The following is a 14681-nucleotide window of genomic DNA, read 5'->3' as shown; positions in this document are numbered from 1 at the left end:
AGACGATCTAGCTACAAGTGGCGCTCAATAATTAAAGCACCTTTCTTTATATAAAAAAAGAAGAAACAGGTTGGTTTTGTACAGGATTCCAATGTGCAATATTATTACTCACTCCTTTGGCTCAAAATACAATTTTTCAATGGAATCTCCGTTCAATGTGACGGTCTTACGCCACCTTATTGTTGGGTAGGGCTGTGTACCCGCATGATACCATTCTACTGGTCGACGTCGGAGCAAACGTTTCGCTGCATCTATAACGTCTCCATAACCCGCGTCTTGCTTCCTGTGGGGAGATCATCCTTCATTGTACCAAACAGATGAAGGTCGGCAGGTGCGAGATCCGTCGTATACGGTGGATGAGAGAGAACAGTCCATTGAATTTTTGTGAGCTCCACTTGGGCGCGCAATCTTGTGTGTGGCCTTGGTGAGGTCTTGGAGAAGGAGACGTTCGCATGCACTTTTGTGGCAATAAACACGCTAAAGTCGTTTCTTCAGTTTTTCTTGCACTTACATAATGAGGGAGGACATCAAACAGAATAACGCCTTCAGAGTCCCAGAAGACAGTCACTATGACTTTACCGACTGAGGGCGCGGCTTTGAACTTTTTCTTTGGAGGAGAAGTGGTGTGGCACCACTCCATGGATTGACGCTTTTTGTTTGCGGTTCGATATGTTAATCATATGTCTCATCACATGTGACGATGTTAGAGAAGTAATTGTCACGATCAGCCTCGTACCGTGCAAGAAATTACGCAAAGATGGTCGACCATTGCTCTTTATGGACTTCTGTTAGCCAGCGAGGAACCAAGCGGGCACGCACCTTTGAGTACCCCAGCTGGTGAACGAGTGGGTCAGCGTTACCGACAGAGACGTCCAGTTGGGCAGTGCGGTTTGTAATTGTGATCTGTGGATCACCTCGAATGAGAGTGTCTGCACGTTCCGACATTGCAAGAGTCACAGCCGTGCTCGGCCTGTCGCCACTCGGGTGACCGGACAGGTATGTGCGGCCTTGTGGAGATGACGACAGACACCTCGCCCGACTCAACGTGCTTTTGTTCACCACAAGGTATGCATTCCGCAAGTGACTATCAATATCTGCGATGCCTCGGTTTTCCCCCAAAAGAAACTCAATGGCACCTCTCTGCTTGGAATGCCATTTTTAAGGTTCGAATAATGTCACCACAGAGCGGAATTTCGTGAAACTATTGGGTCCAAACCGAGATTATTCCATTATGATTCACAAAAAATTCCACATTTTTTCCAGCCGAAATTGGCCGAGAAAAAAATGCGCTGCATTACTTATTGAACGCCCTTCGGAAACTGAGCATTTGTTTCAAAGCTTATCATTTAGTTATGTGGGTCCTGACTGGATTCAAGCAGTGTATTGGTGGGACCTGTGTTGGGCCAGTGCAGTGAAAGTAGGGGACCGTGGGGAGCTGGTGGTGGCTCACCTGGTTGGCATCCTGGTGAGCTTTCCGTCACCGCGGACGTTGAGACTGAGCGTGCGGATGCCGGGCTGCGACTGGAACGCTGACCACGCCGCCTCATCATCTGGAGGCGTCGAGAACACCAGGCACGTGGCGGACGCCACCTGCCCGGTCTCGCCGCTCTTGCAGTAGCAGAACACCGGCGACTGAAACACCGATAGGGACTTTTACATCGAATAACCGGTCACTTGTTGGCACTCTTGCAGAACAGGAGATATAGAGAGAGAAGAAGAAGGAGAAAACTGACAGGGTGAAGAGGAAGATACAGTGAGAGGGAGTGAGAGACAGAGAGAGACAGGGGAGGGGGAGAGAGAGAGACGGAGAGAGAGATCAAAAATACCAAGACAAGAACAGACAGGGAAAGAGAGAAGAGAAGGAGAGAAAGTGAGCAAAAACTGACAGCATGAAGCAGCAGAGATGTACAAATAGAGGGGAAAAATGTCAAGGTAAAGTAGGTAACACAGCCTGTGCATGTGTGTGTGAGGTGGGGGAAGGATGTGTGAAGTAGATAAATAAAGAGATAGAGGGACAGAAAGAGAGAGGGGGTGGAACGGATAGAGAGAGAGCGAGAGAAGAGAGGGATAGAAAGTAGAAAGATGAGCAAAATACTGACAGGGTGAAGCATCGAGAGGGAAAATACTGTCAAGATAAAGAAGGGGGACATAGTGTGTGTGTGTGTGTGTGTGTGTGTGTAAGAGAGGGGCAGAGAGAGCGAGGGGGGAGAGAGAGGGGAGATGGAGAGACAGAGAGAGAGAGAGAGAGAGAGAGAGAGAGAGAGAGAGAGAGAGAGCGAGAGAGAGGAGGGGGGGAAGAGAGAAAGAAAGGGAAAAAGTGTGCGAATGTGGCAGGTACAATGTGGATACAAGGAGCAGAAAGGAAGGGGCTGAGAGAGATGTAAGGACAGAGGTAAAAAGAAAGATGAAAAAGGGGTCTGTATGGTGAAGGAAATAGACTGGGAGGAAGAGAGAAGGAGAGATAGAAAGGTAGAAGGAAGACGCTGGACATAGACTGGAAGAGATCGATTGGATACTGAGAGTCGAAGAAAAGAATTCGAGAGACACAAGAAACTTATGACAAACACTAAGAATTTGTAGACTGAAGCGAGAGTTCAATGAGGAAACTGGACTGAATTTTTTCACCAGTTACATTCTTTTCTTTTCTCTCTTGGAAAGTTTTGTAATTCAAAACGCAGTTGTTTTTAAAAACATAACGAAACGGAGGCTGCGCCCTGCCGCTGACAGGTCCTTGCACAGGTTATTTTCGTTTTACTTCTTATTTTCCGGAAATTTTTCAGGTAGAAGCCCTGTAACCATGACTGATGTTTTTCTCTTTTAAGTCTGCAACTGGCACGGCTGTATTACAGCGAGAAAGCATTAGGACGTGTTGGCTACACACAATGGGCACCTGTGGCGGCATGTTTGCATTTCCTTCACTTGAGACGCATTTTGTACGAGCTGCTAAGATAAAACTCCGATATTCATGCATTGTGAACTGAGCGTGAGAAACTTTCTACACGCCGAAACGTTTCAGAGAAATTATACGTCAAGTCCTGCTGAGAAATCATTTCGTAACGGACAGTCTCCGGAAAGGGTCACAACTAATTAAACAAATAAACTGAAAAATCACCACAGGTTACACAACCGTCAACTTAGAAACATGGTTCTGCTCCGCCAATTTTTAAAGGATTGGCACAGGGCTTGTAGCACCAGTAAGAATGTTGTCACCATAAATCGGGTCAGGTTACCACTGTCTGTATGTCGTCTGTGCCACGATTCACCTGTGTTAATAGTTTCAACTCTGAAAAAGTTAAAATTATGTAATTAATATTTTGTTTTGTTGCAGGTACAAGGGGTGTTAATTCTTAACTTGAGGCAGCTAAATATCTCGGAAACGAATCACTGTACGAAAAAAGTGTTGTAAGTGAAAAGTTAATACACTCCTGGAAATTGAAATAAGAACACCGTGAATTCATTGTCCCAGGAAGGGGAAACTTTATTGACACATTCCTGGGGTCAGATACATCACATGATCACACTGACAGAACCACAGGCACATAGACACAGGCAACAGAGCATGCACAATTTCGGCACTAGTACAGTGTATATCCACCTTTCGCAGCAATGCAGGCTGCTATTCTCCCATGGAGACGATCGTAGAGATGCTGGATGTAGTCCTGTGGAACGGCTTGCCATGCCATTTCCACTTGGCGATTCAGTTGGACCAGCGTCCGTGCTGGACGTGCAGACCGCGTGAGACGACGCTTCATCCAGTCCCAAACATGCTCAATGGGGGACAGATCCGGAGATCTTGCTGGCCAGGGTAGTTGACTTACACCTTCTAGAGCACGTTGGGTGGCACGGGATACATGCGGACGTGCATTGTCCTGTTGGAACAGCAAGTTCCCTTGCCGGTCTAGGAATGGTAGAACGATGGGTTCGATGACGGTTTGGATGTACCGTGCACTATTCAGTGTCCCCTCGACGATCACCAGTGGTGTTCGGCCAGTGTAGGAGATCGCTCCCCACGCCATGATGCCGGGTGTTGGCCCTGTGTGCCTCGGCCGTATGCAGTCCTGATTGTGGCACTCACCTGCACGGCGCCAAACACGCATACGACCATCATTGGCACCAAGGCAGAAGCGACTCTCATCGCTGAAGACGACACGTCTCCATTCGTCCCTCCATTCACGCCTGTCGCGACACCACTGGAGGCGGGCTGCACGATGTTGGGGCGTGAGCGGAAGACGGCCTAACGGTGTGCGGGACCGTAGCCCAGCTTCATGGAGACGGTTGCGAATGGTCCTCGCCGATACCCCAGGAGCAACAGTGTCCCTAATTTGCTGGGAAGTGGCGGTGCGGTCCCCTACGGCACTGCGTAGGATCCTACGGTCTTGGCGTGCATCCGTGCGTCGCTGCGGTCCGATCCCAGGTCGACGGGCACGTGCACCTTCCGCCGACCACTGGCGACAACATCGATGTACTGTGGAGACCTCACGCCCCACGTGTTGAGCAAGTCGGCGGTACGTCCACCCGGACTCCCGCATGCCCACTATACGCCCTCGCTCAAAGTCCGTCAACTGCACATACGGTTCACGTCCACGCTGTCGCGGCATGCTACCAGTGTTAAAGACTGCGATGGAGCTCCGTATGCCACGGCAAACTGGCTGACACTGACGGCGGCGGTGCACCAATGCTGCGCAGCTAGCGCCATTCGACGGCCAACACCGCGGTTCCTGGTGTGTCCGCTGTGCCGTGCATGTGATCATTGCTTGTACAGCCCTCTCGCAGTGTCCGGAGCAAGTATGGTGGGTCTGACACACCGGTGTCAATGTGTTCTTTTTTCCATTTCCAGGAGTGTATTAGTAAAGGGGACATCCGTCTGTACTACAGCTGGCTACCTGCTAACTAACTTTATATTTTCAAATGGTAACTCCCCATTTTATTACATATTTGGATTCTACGGCAAAAAATACATATTAAATTACAAAACCTTTGCTTTCCGTTTGTGGTAGATAGCGCTATAATTGACAAATATTAAGTGCTCCTGTTTTTGCAATTAAGAACCAATGCATTCCATTACACATTTCATTTACGATGTAAATGTACCGCTTTATGTTCTAACGATTGATATTTATGTTCCAAATTTACTTAAGTGTTGAAAATTTGATTGTACACTCCAGTATGGTTGGAAACTAAATTTGACGTGATGCAGCAACTACGACATGGACGTACGTAATAGTTTTCTGTTCCTGTCGGGATGCTTTATTTTGGTAAGTCCCTTTGCCATAGACCACTGAGGCGCGTAATTTCGGCGAGTATTCATAGCAGGTGCGCCTGTCACTATCAGTCTATGGATAATTTACCTTAATAGAATAGCTGACCGTTGTGGCCGACCGGTTCTAGGCGCTTCAGTCTGGAACCGCGCTGCTGCCACGGTCGCAGGTTCGAATCCTGCCTCGGGCACGGGTGTATGTGATGTCCTTAGGTTAGTTAGGTTTAAGTAGTTCTACGTCTAGGGGACTGATGACCTCAGATGTTAAGCCCCATAGCGCTTAGAGCCATTTGAACTATTTTGAACCTTAATACAATGCCTGCGGTTTGTATTCAGCCGGTAACCGCAAAGCGGCCAGTGCGAGGGTTACGGCGTTTTGATGGTGTAACGGGACATCTTCCTCTAGCGTTACTTTTCCTCAACAGTAGTTGTCGATAACGGTATAATTCTTCGAATTTTGGACTGGTCAGTAATATCTCAGTTGCTTTTCTGAAAACTTTCATATAATTTTATACACAGTGTGTTATATTTCAAGCAAAAATTTATGAAAATGAATTACTTTATAAAATTTTTTTTCTCGATGTGATAATCAATAAGTACTAGTTCTGTATCTACAGTTAAAATTATTTTTTTTTAGAATCGTTTGAAATTATAAACAATTGGCACACTTAAAATTTCTATTATTAATCACGCAATACTGTACCGGTTACTAAGTTTATTTCTGGATTCATTTATGAAATAATAATCGAAATCAATAATGTAACAGAAACTAGTAGAAATTACTTTGTTAAGAAAAAATTGTTAAACCCTTCGGAATATCGTTATTTCCGCAGACTGTGAGAGTCGTAAGCATGCCTCTGATGTGATCGGACGTAGTTTTGTATTTTGTGTCAACAACGTATTTTCGGCTTTGTTAATGTTAAAAATCGAAAAATTATGATATTCTAAAATGTGAAAAATAGATTTAAGTAAAAACAAAAATTCTGCAACAACAATCTTCACATTTATATAGATCATTCCAACCGTGAGGACCTAAAAATGTGAGTCTTTCAGCTTCAAGAATCGGTTGCCTAGACAAGAAGAACTGGAGGCAACTCAACATGACAAGCTAAGTAAACTAGAAAGATTACAATAATCTTCGCTTCTCTCAAATTTTCACAAAAGACTGATGTGAACAATAGCTGCAAGTAGGAAGGAGAGGGTACATTACAATGGAAACATACACCGAAATCAGTCATCCTGATGGCGTTGTTCGAGGGCCGTCGCCGAAATCAAGAATTCCAATTGTTTGGGAACTCACCACAATCAATCCCGTAGGGAACAGAGAACATATAAATAGCTTATTTGCCATAAATTTGTACTGTAGAATTACATTTGCAATGCTAAAGAAACTTCAAACACCAGTATCAAGCGTAACAAAACAAAGGTTAAGATTAACATCGCACATGACTTGTAGAATCGTATCAGTTGGTTCTTAACAGAAAGACGGCACACTTAATACAGGGTGTTTGTAAATGAATATTTGGATTTTAACGCTTTGTAATATCTATTACATTAATCTTACAGTCATAAGTGATATGTCAAATTAAAGAGCAACTCAAACAGTTTTACCAAGAATCTTATAAATGTTCACTGGCATAGCGAAGTACGAGGTTGGTTGAACTTCACTGTACCCAAGCGCTGGATAGGTCGCAAGGGGCCCAATGACAGGGCTTGCTTTACATGGTCTCCACGTTCACCCTACTTAACGCCATGCGATTTTTTCCTTGGGGTCTTCATCAAGGATCGTGTGTACGTGCCTCCGCTACCAGCAGACCTCCCTGAATAAGAAACCGAACTGAAGCAACTGTTGCTATAATCACTAAAGACACACTTATCAACGTTTGGGAAGAACACGGCTATAGATTTGATGTGTGCCGTGTGACAAATGGTGCTCACATTGAACATCTGTAAGGTTCTTGGTAAAACTATTTGAGTTGCTCTTTCATTTGTCGTATCATTTACAACTGTAAGGTTAATATAATAAATATTATAAAGCGTTAAAACCCCGATATTCATGTATAAACAACCTGTATTTATTTTATTACAACACCATGTACCACGAATGGGAAACAATATTTTGAGTAAACCGTACGTCATTTTTGGGGAAGGATCCGAATATGCAATAAAAGTGCATGGTTCCCATTTGAAGATATAAAGCTGACTCCCACCCACACAGGAGAGTTGGTTGGGAGGACAGATGGATGTTCCTTTTACTAATATTAACTTCTCACCTTGAACATTTTTTTCGTACGGTGCGTCGTTTTCGAGATATTTAGTTCTCTCGAGTTAAAACAAACACCCCGTGTGTTTACAGTGCCAGTACACAGTGAACCGCCGGCATCACAGTGCTGTAGCACACGTTTAAAAACCAAAATCAAAATGTTATAGCTCGTGCAATATTTTGTGTCAAACAATCGAATGACAATGTTTGAGGTGACACAAGCGACTCCAGTATGATTAAACAAGGCTGAATGATGGCGAACTAAGTGACAGACCACCTCTCTGTCAGGGACCGGCAAACGCAAAAGAAAAGGGACCATGGTGCTCGGAGACTGCAGTATTACAAAGCACATATAGTGAATGCATTTTCAACAACTTCAACGATATTTTTAACATGACAAAGCACGACGCTGACTGGGTTGTGCTACTGCTCACATTCACTCAAAAATCCTATCGATCTCAGGCAGCAGCAGACTTGTTGTAGCTGAATGAGACCAGTCCAGATGACTTCTTGAGGCACATAATCAACTTGGAGGAGAGTTGCGTGAATGACTAAGAAACGAGAAAGCAAGCAGTGGTAATATGTGGGTTGATCCTTGCTTTTCCAAACGCCCCAGCCTGCATTGGGGAAAGCGTTAAAAAAATCTTTCAAAAGTGTGTGCAATCTTATGGGACTTAACTGCTAAGGTCACCAGTCCCTAAGCTTACACACTATTTAACCTGAATTATCCTAAGGACAAACACACACACCCATGCCCGAGGGAGGACTCGAACCTCCGCCGAGACCAGCCGCACAGTCCATGACTGCAGCGCCTCAGACCGCTCGGCTAATCCCTCGCGGTTGGGGAAAGTGATTCTTTGTGATTGCCATGACACTGTTATAGCACAGAATAGTAGGGGATAGGAAATTAGAAATTTTTACTGAAACTGATTAACATTGCCACAGGCAAATTCATGTCATGCCAGAGATACAGGCAGAAGCAGGCAGTGAGCCAGTATGTCAAGTGGATCATGCCTTCCCCCTTTACGAGACCATCTACCGAGTGCGAATACACATTCAGCAGAAAGAAGACTGTTTCGGAAATGCAAAGCTAGTGAGACAAGACTAAATGTTAACTTCTAGGACATGGTGCAAGAAACTCTATTTTTTACACAAGAGCACGTAGCAAGGATCTGACACAGCAGTTAACAGCCTGTTTAGAATAGGAAGAACACACGTGGTCATTACAAATCAAGCCTTACATCATAGCCTTTATATTATCCAGTGTTCCAACTCTCATCATGCATTGGTCATTGAGATCGATCACATTCACAATAATAGCACTCGATTCTATGATTACAATACTGTAGTGAATCTATGCCCTAGATGTTCAGCACAGTCTATGAACTAGGCAAAGTTATACTTGAGATGATGGTCTTCATCTGACGAACTTCCTGCTGCTCACTGCCTACCATCTACTGATTGAGAAACTGACTTTCTTCCAACAACACCGTATCATAAGGTGTTGCCAGCATTGAACTTCAACATGGGAGCCAGTAACATGACCTCTTCGAGTCTAAAATCCCGTTCAACATACAGGAGCCTCCAAGTGCCGAAACCTAGCATGCTAGTAGGGAGGAACCACAGTTGCGGATGTGGTATCGATAGTTCCGATGCCACACTGTAGGTGCACTCTCGTAGGTCGGCACTAAGAGAGCGGACGAACTACGCCGACCACAGCGCCCTCTAGCCGACGCTGTGGAGCTCAACGAGCACCGATCTGCTTTCTGCTCAATTGAGCAAGAGCAGACGACCTGGATACATCGCTTCAACTTGAGAGTGTGTTGGTTTGCTATTGAGGCTTTGTACTACTTACGACGGGAATATGGCCATGCACCTACGTACTCGTCATCGCAAAGTTGTTGTTGTTGTTGTTGTTGTGGTCTTCAGTCCTGAGACTGCTTTGAAGCAGCTCTCCATGCTGCCCTATCCTGTGCAAGTTTCTTCATCTCCCAGTACCTACTGCAACCTACATCCTTCTGAATCTGCTTGGTGTATTCATCTCTTGGTCTCCCTCTACGATTTTTACCCTCCGCGCTGCCCTCCAATACTAAATTGGTGATCCCTTGATGCCTCAGAACATGTCCTACCAACCGATCCCTTCTTCTAGTCAAGTTGTGCCACACACTTCTCTTCTCCCCAATCCTATTCAACACCAATTCATTAGTTATGTGATCTACCCATCTAATCTTCAGCATTCTTCTGTAGCACCACATTTCGAAAGCTTCTTTTCTCTTCTTGTCTCAACTATTTATCGTCCATGTTTCACTTCCGTACATGGCTACACTCCATAAAAATACTTCCAGAAACGACTTCCTGACCCATAAATCTATACTCGATGTTAACAAATTACTCTTCTTCAGAAACGCTTTCCTGGCCATTGCCAATCTAAATTTTATATCCTCTCTACTTCGACCATCATCAGTTATTTTGCTCCCCAAATAGCAAAACTCCTTTACTACTTTAAGTGTCTCATTTCCTAATCTAATACCCTCAACATCACCCGATTTAATTCGACTACATTCCATTATCCTCGTTTTGCTTTTGTTGATGTTCATCTTATATCCTCCTTTCAAGACACTATCAATTCCATTCAACTGCTCTTCCAAGTCCTTTACTGTCTCTGACAGAATTACAATGTCATCGGCGAACCTCAAAATTTTTATTTCTTCTCCATCGATTTTAATACCTACTCCGAATTTTTCTTTTGTTTCCTTCAGTGCTTGCTCAATATACAGATTGAATAACATTGGGAAGAGGCTACAACCCTGTCTCACTCCCATCCCAACCACTGCTTCCCTTTCATGCCCCTCAACTCTTATAACTGCCATTTGATTTCTATGCAAATTGTAAATAGCCTTTCGCTCCCTATATTTTACCCCTGCCACCTTCAGAATTTGAAAGAGAGTATTCCAGTCAACATTGTCAAAACCTTTCTCTAGGTCTACAAATGCTAGAAACGTAGGTTTACCTTTCCTTAATCTATCTTCTAAGATAAGTCGTAGGGTCAGTATTGCCTCACGTGTTCCAATACTTCTACAAAATCCAAACTGATCTTCCCCTAGGTCGGCTTCTACTAGTTTTTCCACTCGTAAAGAATTCGCGTTAGTATTTTGCAGCTGTGACTTATTAAACTGATAGTTCGGTAATTTTCACATCTGTCAACACCTGCTTTCTTTGGAATTGGAATTATTATATTCTTCTTGAAGTCTGAGGGTATTTCGCCTGTCTCATACATCTTACTCACCAGATGGTAGAGTTTGTAACCATTTATTAACTTGTTTTTGCGAAGAGTAAACATCTTTAATATTACACGCAGTTCCGAAGTGCTTTACCTCGCCTGATTCTATTCGCTTCCTTCATTCGGCCTATTTTGCAGATCACAGGAGCTGACACACGCACCGCCTTCCAGGCGGGATACAAAAATGGAATGGTGTGCCAAGTTCCGTGCTAGCCGCGATTTGACACCAGACGCCTGTCTATCTGAGCGGCCAGTCTCATCTACTGATTTCAAGGAACCTTGTGTCTCCGTGACTTGCGAACGGTACTGTGCAACAGTGGAGCAACAACGACGTGCAATTAAGGCGCAACTTCCGCCGAAACTCCGACAAGATGTGTTGCTGCTTGATATTAATGCACGTTCCATTATCAGTAATGTCGTGGCGCAGAAGTTACGCCAGCTCAGGTGGGAGTCACTTTAGCTCCCGCCGTATAGATCTGATCTCTCCCATGCGATTATTACGCCTTCGATCACTACAAAAAGGCCTTGAGGGTCGACGATTCTTGTCGAATAAGGATGTGCGCCAGGCAGTTACGGACATGTTCAGTCCATAGGACCAGACGTTTTACAAAACCGATATCTAACACCTGCTGGGACGGTGGAATGTTCAAATGTGTGTGAAATCTTATGGGACTTAACTGCTAAGGTCATCAGTCCCTAAGCTTACACACTACGTAACATAAAATATCCTAAGGACAAACACACACACCCATGCTCGAGGGAGGACTCGAACCTCCGCCGGGATCAGCCGCACAGTCCGTGACTGCAGCGCCTAGACCGCTCGGCTAATTTCGCGCGGCACGGTGGAATGATTGCCTCAGTGCTCAAGGCGATTTTGCCTGATTGACATACCGATTCTGGACTGTACGGCTTTCGAAAGTAAACTTTTTGATCGCCCTCTTATACAGGATGTCAAAAATCTTTTGGATCAAACTGAAAAAAATGGTTCAAATGGCTCTGACTACTACGGGACTTAACATTTGAGGTCATCAGTCCCCTAGGACTTAGAACTTCTTAAACCTAACTAACCTAAGGAAATCACACACTTCAATGCCCGAGGCAGGATTTGAACCTGCGACTGTAGCGGTCGAGCGGTTCCAGACTGAAGCGCCTAGAACCTATTTACAACTGTACAGAAACCAGATGCCGGTTGTAAGAGTCGAGGGCCATGAGAGGGAAGCAATGGTTGAGAAGGGAGTGAGACAGAGTTGTAGCCTATCCCCGAAGTTTCTCAATCTGTATATTGACAAAGCAGTAAAGGAAACAAAAGAAAAATTTAGAGTAGGAATTAAAAACCAGGGAGGTGTAATAAAAGCTTTGAGGTTTGCCGATGACATTATAATTCTAAAAGAGACAGCAAAGGGCTTGGAAGAGCAATTGAACGGGATGACAGTGTTTTGCAAGGAGGATATAAGATGAACATCAGCAAAAGCCGAACGAGGATAATGTAACGTAATCGAATTAAATCGGGTGCTGCTGAGGGAGTTAGACCAGGAAAAGAGAGGGCACCAGAAAACTGATGATGGTCGAAATAGTATGGGTAAAAGATGTAGACTGGCAATTGTAACAAAAGCACATCTGAAGAAGAGAAATTTGTTAACATCGAGTATAGATCTAAGAGTCAGGAAGTCTTTTCTTAAGGTATTTGTATGGCGTGTAGCCATGTGCCGGCCGGAGTGGCCAAGCGGTTCTAGGCGCTACAGTCTGGAACCGCGCGACCGCTACGGACGCAGGTTTGAATCCTGCCTCGGGCATGGATGTGTGTGGTGTCCTTAGGTTAGTTAGGTTTAATTAGTTCTAAGTTCTAGGGGACTGATGACCACAGCAGTTAAGTCCCATAGTGCTCAGAACCATTTTTTCGTGTAGCCATGTACAGAAGTGAAACGTGGACGGTAACCTGTTTAGACAAGAAGAGAATAGAAGCCTTTGAAATTTTGTGCTACAGGAGGATGCTGGAGATTACATGGGTAGATTACGTAACTAATGAGGAAGTACTGAAGAGAACTGGGGAGAAAAGGAATTTATGATATAACTTGGCTAGAAGAGGAGACCGGTTGGTAGGACGCATTCTGAGACGTAAAGGGATCTCCAATTTAGTACTGAGGGAAGCGAGGGGGGATAAAACTGTGGAGGGAAATCATGAAATGAATATATAAGCAGATTCAGAATGATGTAGGTAGCAGTAGTGCAAAATTGAATCCTGTGACACTCCTTTTGTGATTGTTTCCTCTCAGTCACTATAGTTTTGTACCTTTTGGACATTGTCTGAATTATTCAGCATAGCCTTTTACGTTCTGCTTGTTGCGAATGATTGAAATCAGCTTTTTCGTGAAACCGTCAATTCCACAAAACTTGAGTTTTTAAGAGAGTAATATGATCTAAACAACCAGACTGCTTGGAAACACCACAAAAAACAACACCTGGCGACGTATTATTATTTACAGCTTTGTATTACTTGATGACTGAATGTGTAAATAGATTTGATCATCGAGCAACCCTTCTGCAATTCAAACTGTCGTATCCTAAGTAAATTGCTTCCATTTAAGTGTCCGACTACTCTTGAGTACTTCAATTTTTTGAGTGTTTTGAAAGATGGTGACACTAAGGAAATTGCACGATAATTATTTCAGTGTGTCTTGTAACCTTTCTTATGAAGTGGTTTAATAACTGCGTATTTTAGCCTGACTGAAAAATAATTCCCTGAGCCAGTGACGCATTGGATACATCACTATGGACATTGTTTATTAAGCTGGAACAAAATTTCAGAATTTTGTCTACAATTCTATCAACCCTAAAGGAACTGCTTCTTTTTTTATAAACATTTCATTTCAGTGGTGCTATTTCTATATGCTTTAAGTTTCGTGGAATGACATTTTTAATATATTGTCTTGCTTCTTCAATTGAAGCATTTAATCCCACATTTGTTGCTAAGTTCAGAAAGTGGCTAATAAAAGTACTAGCAGCTTGTGAGTTATTACCCGCTCTAGCCACACGTTCACATTTACCTTTCATATTGGCTCGTTAGTGGGTCCACGTTTAATGGAACGTTTTTACTCCTATTATGGTACAGATTCAGCAGTTGAGGTCGCTGGATCTAGTTACTGCTGCAACGGGAAAGATTTGGTAAAAGAGAGGAAATCAAATAGCAGACAAGTAAAAAGAAATCTGGCAAAGAAACACTCAAATTACTCAGTTTAAGAGGTGCATCATTTAGTTCTTTAAGCTTTGGCACATCCATTGTTAAAGAGTCAACAAGCTAATCGTGGAGATAAATGATCAGGAGGTATTGTTCTCACCGGGCCGTCTGTGCGTCACCCTTTGGCGAGCAGTCAGCACCTGTCTCTTGTAAGCTTGTCACTGAAAACTGAAGCGGCTGCAGAGTTCTGTGGTAGAGACACTTCTATTGGACTCGGCTACTGAAGGAACTTTTGGAGAAAGGTAATTCCAAGACGCCAACACTTAAGTTGTAATAGGCATGTGTACATTCTCTCACTGAGAAACTATAGAATTGGAGTATAGGTGCAGTAGAGATACTGCACAAACGATTCAAGTGCTAACGTAGGTATAAACAGTGTTTTTGCAGTGCCTGGTGCTGGGACGCGAAACACCAAAATGCCAAGATCTAATTCGCTGGTCGTAAATCGAGCGCCACAGTGTAGGCCAAATGCTCTATTTTTATTAGTGGATGGAGGTAATGATAATACAGTGAGGCAATGTGAAACCTATCTGTAAAATATTGAGATGGAACTTCCTGATTAAGTTACACTATAAAGAAACTGGTCGCCAGACAAAACACACTATCATGAATAAATAAGAGGGCGACGCACTTTGAATTTCAATAT

General features: G+C 43.9%; 1 protein-coding gene across 1 annotated transcript in view; it reads right to left on the bottom strand.

Annotated features, from left to right (window-relative positions):
* Nucleotides 1-14681, bottom strand: part of LOC124716750 (connectin-like) — a 417126-nt gene that overhangs the window by 61125 nt on the left and 341320 nt on the right. The window contains exon 6 of the mRNA XM_047243292.1: nucleotides 1451-1632. Coding sequence (XP_047099248.1) covers nucleotides 1451-1632 — 182 coding nt within the window. The remainder of the gene's footprint in view (nucleotides 1-1450; nucleotides 1633-14681) is intronic.

Source organism: Schistocerca piceifrons, chromosome 9, assembly GCF_021461385.2.
Source record: "Schistocerca piceifrons isolate TAMUIC-IGC-003096 chromosome 9, iqSchPice1.1, whole genome shotgun sequence".
NCBI lineage: Eukaryota > Metazoa > Arthropoda > Insecta > Orthoptera > Acrididae > Schistocerca > Schistocerca piceifrons.
This window is presented reverse-complemented; position numbering and strand designations above follow the sequence as displayed.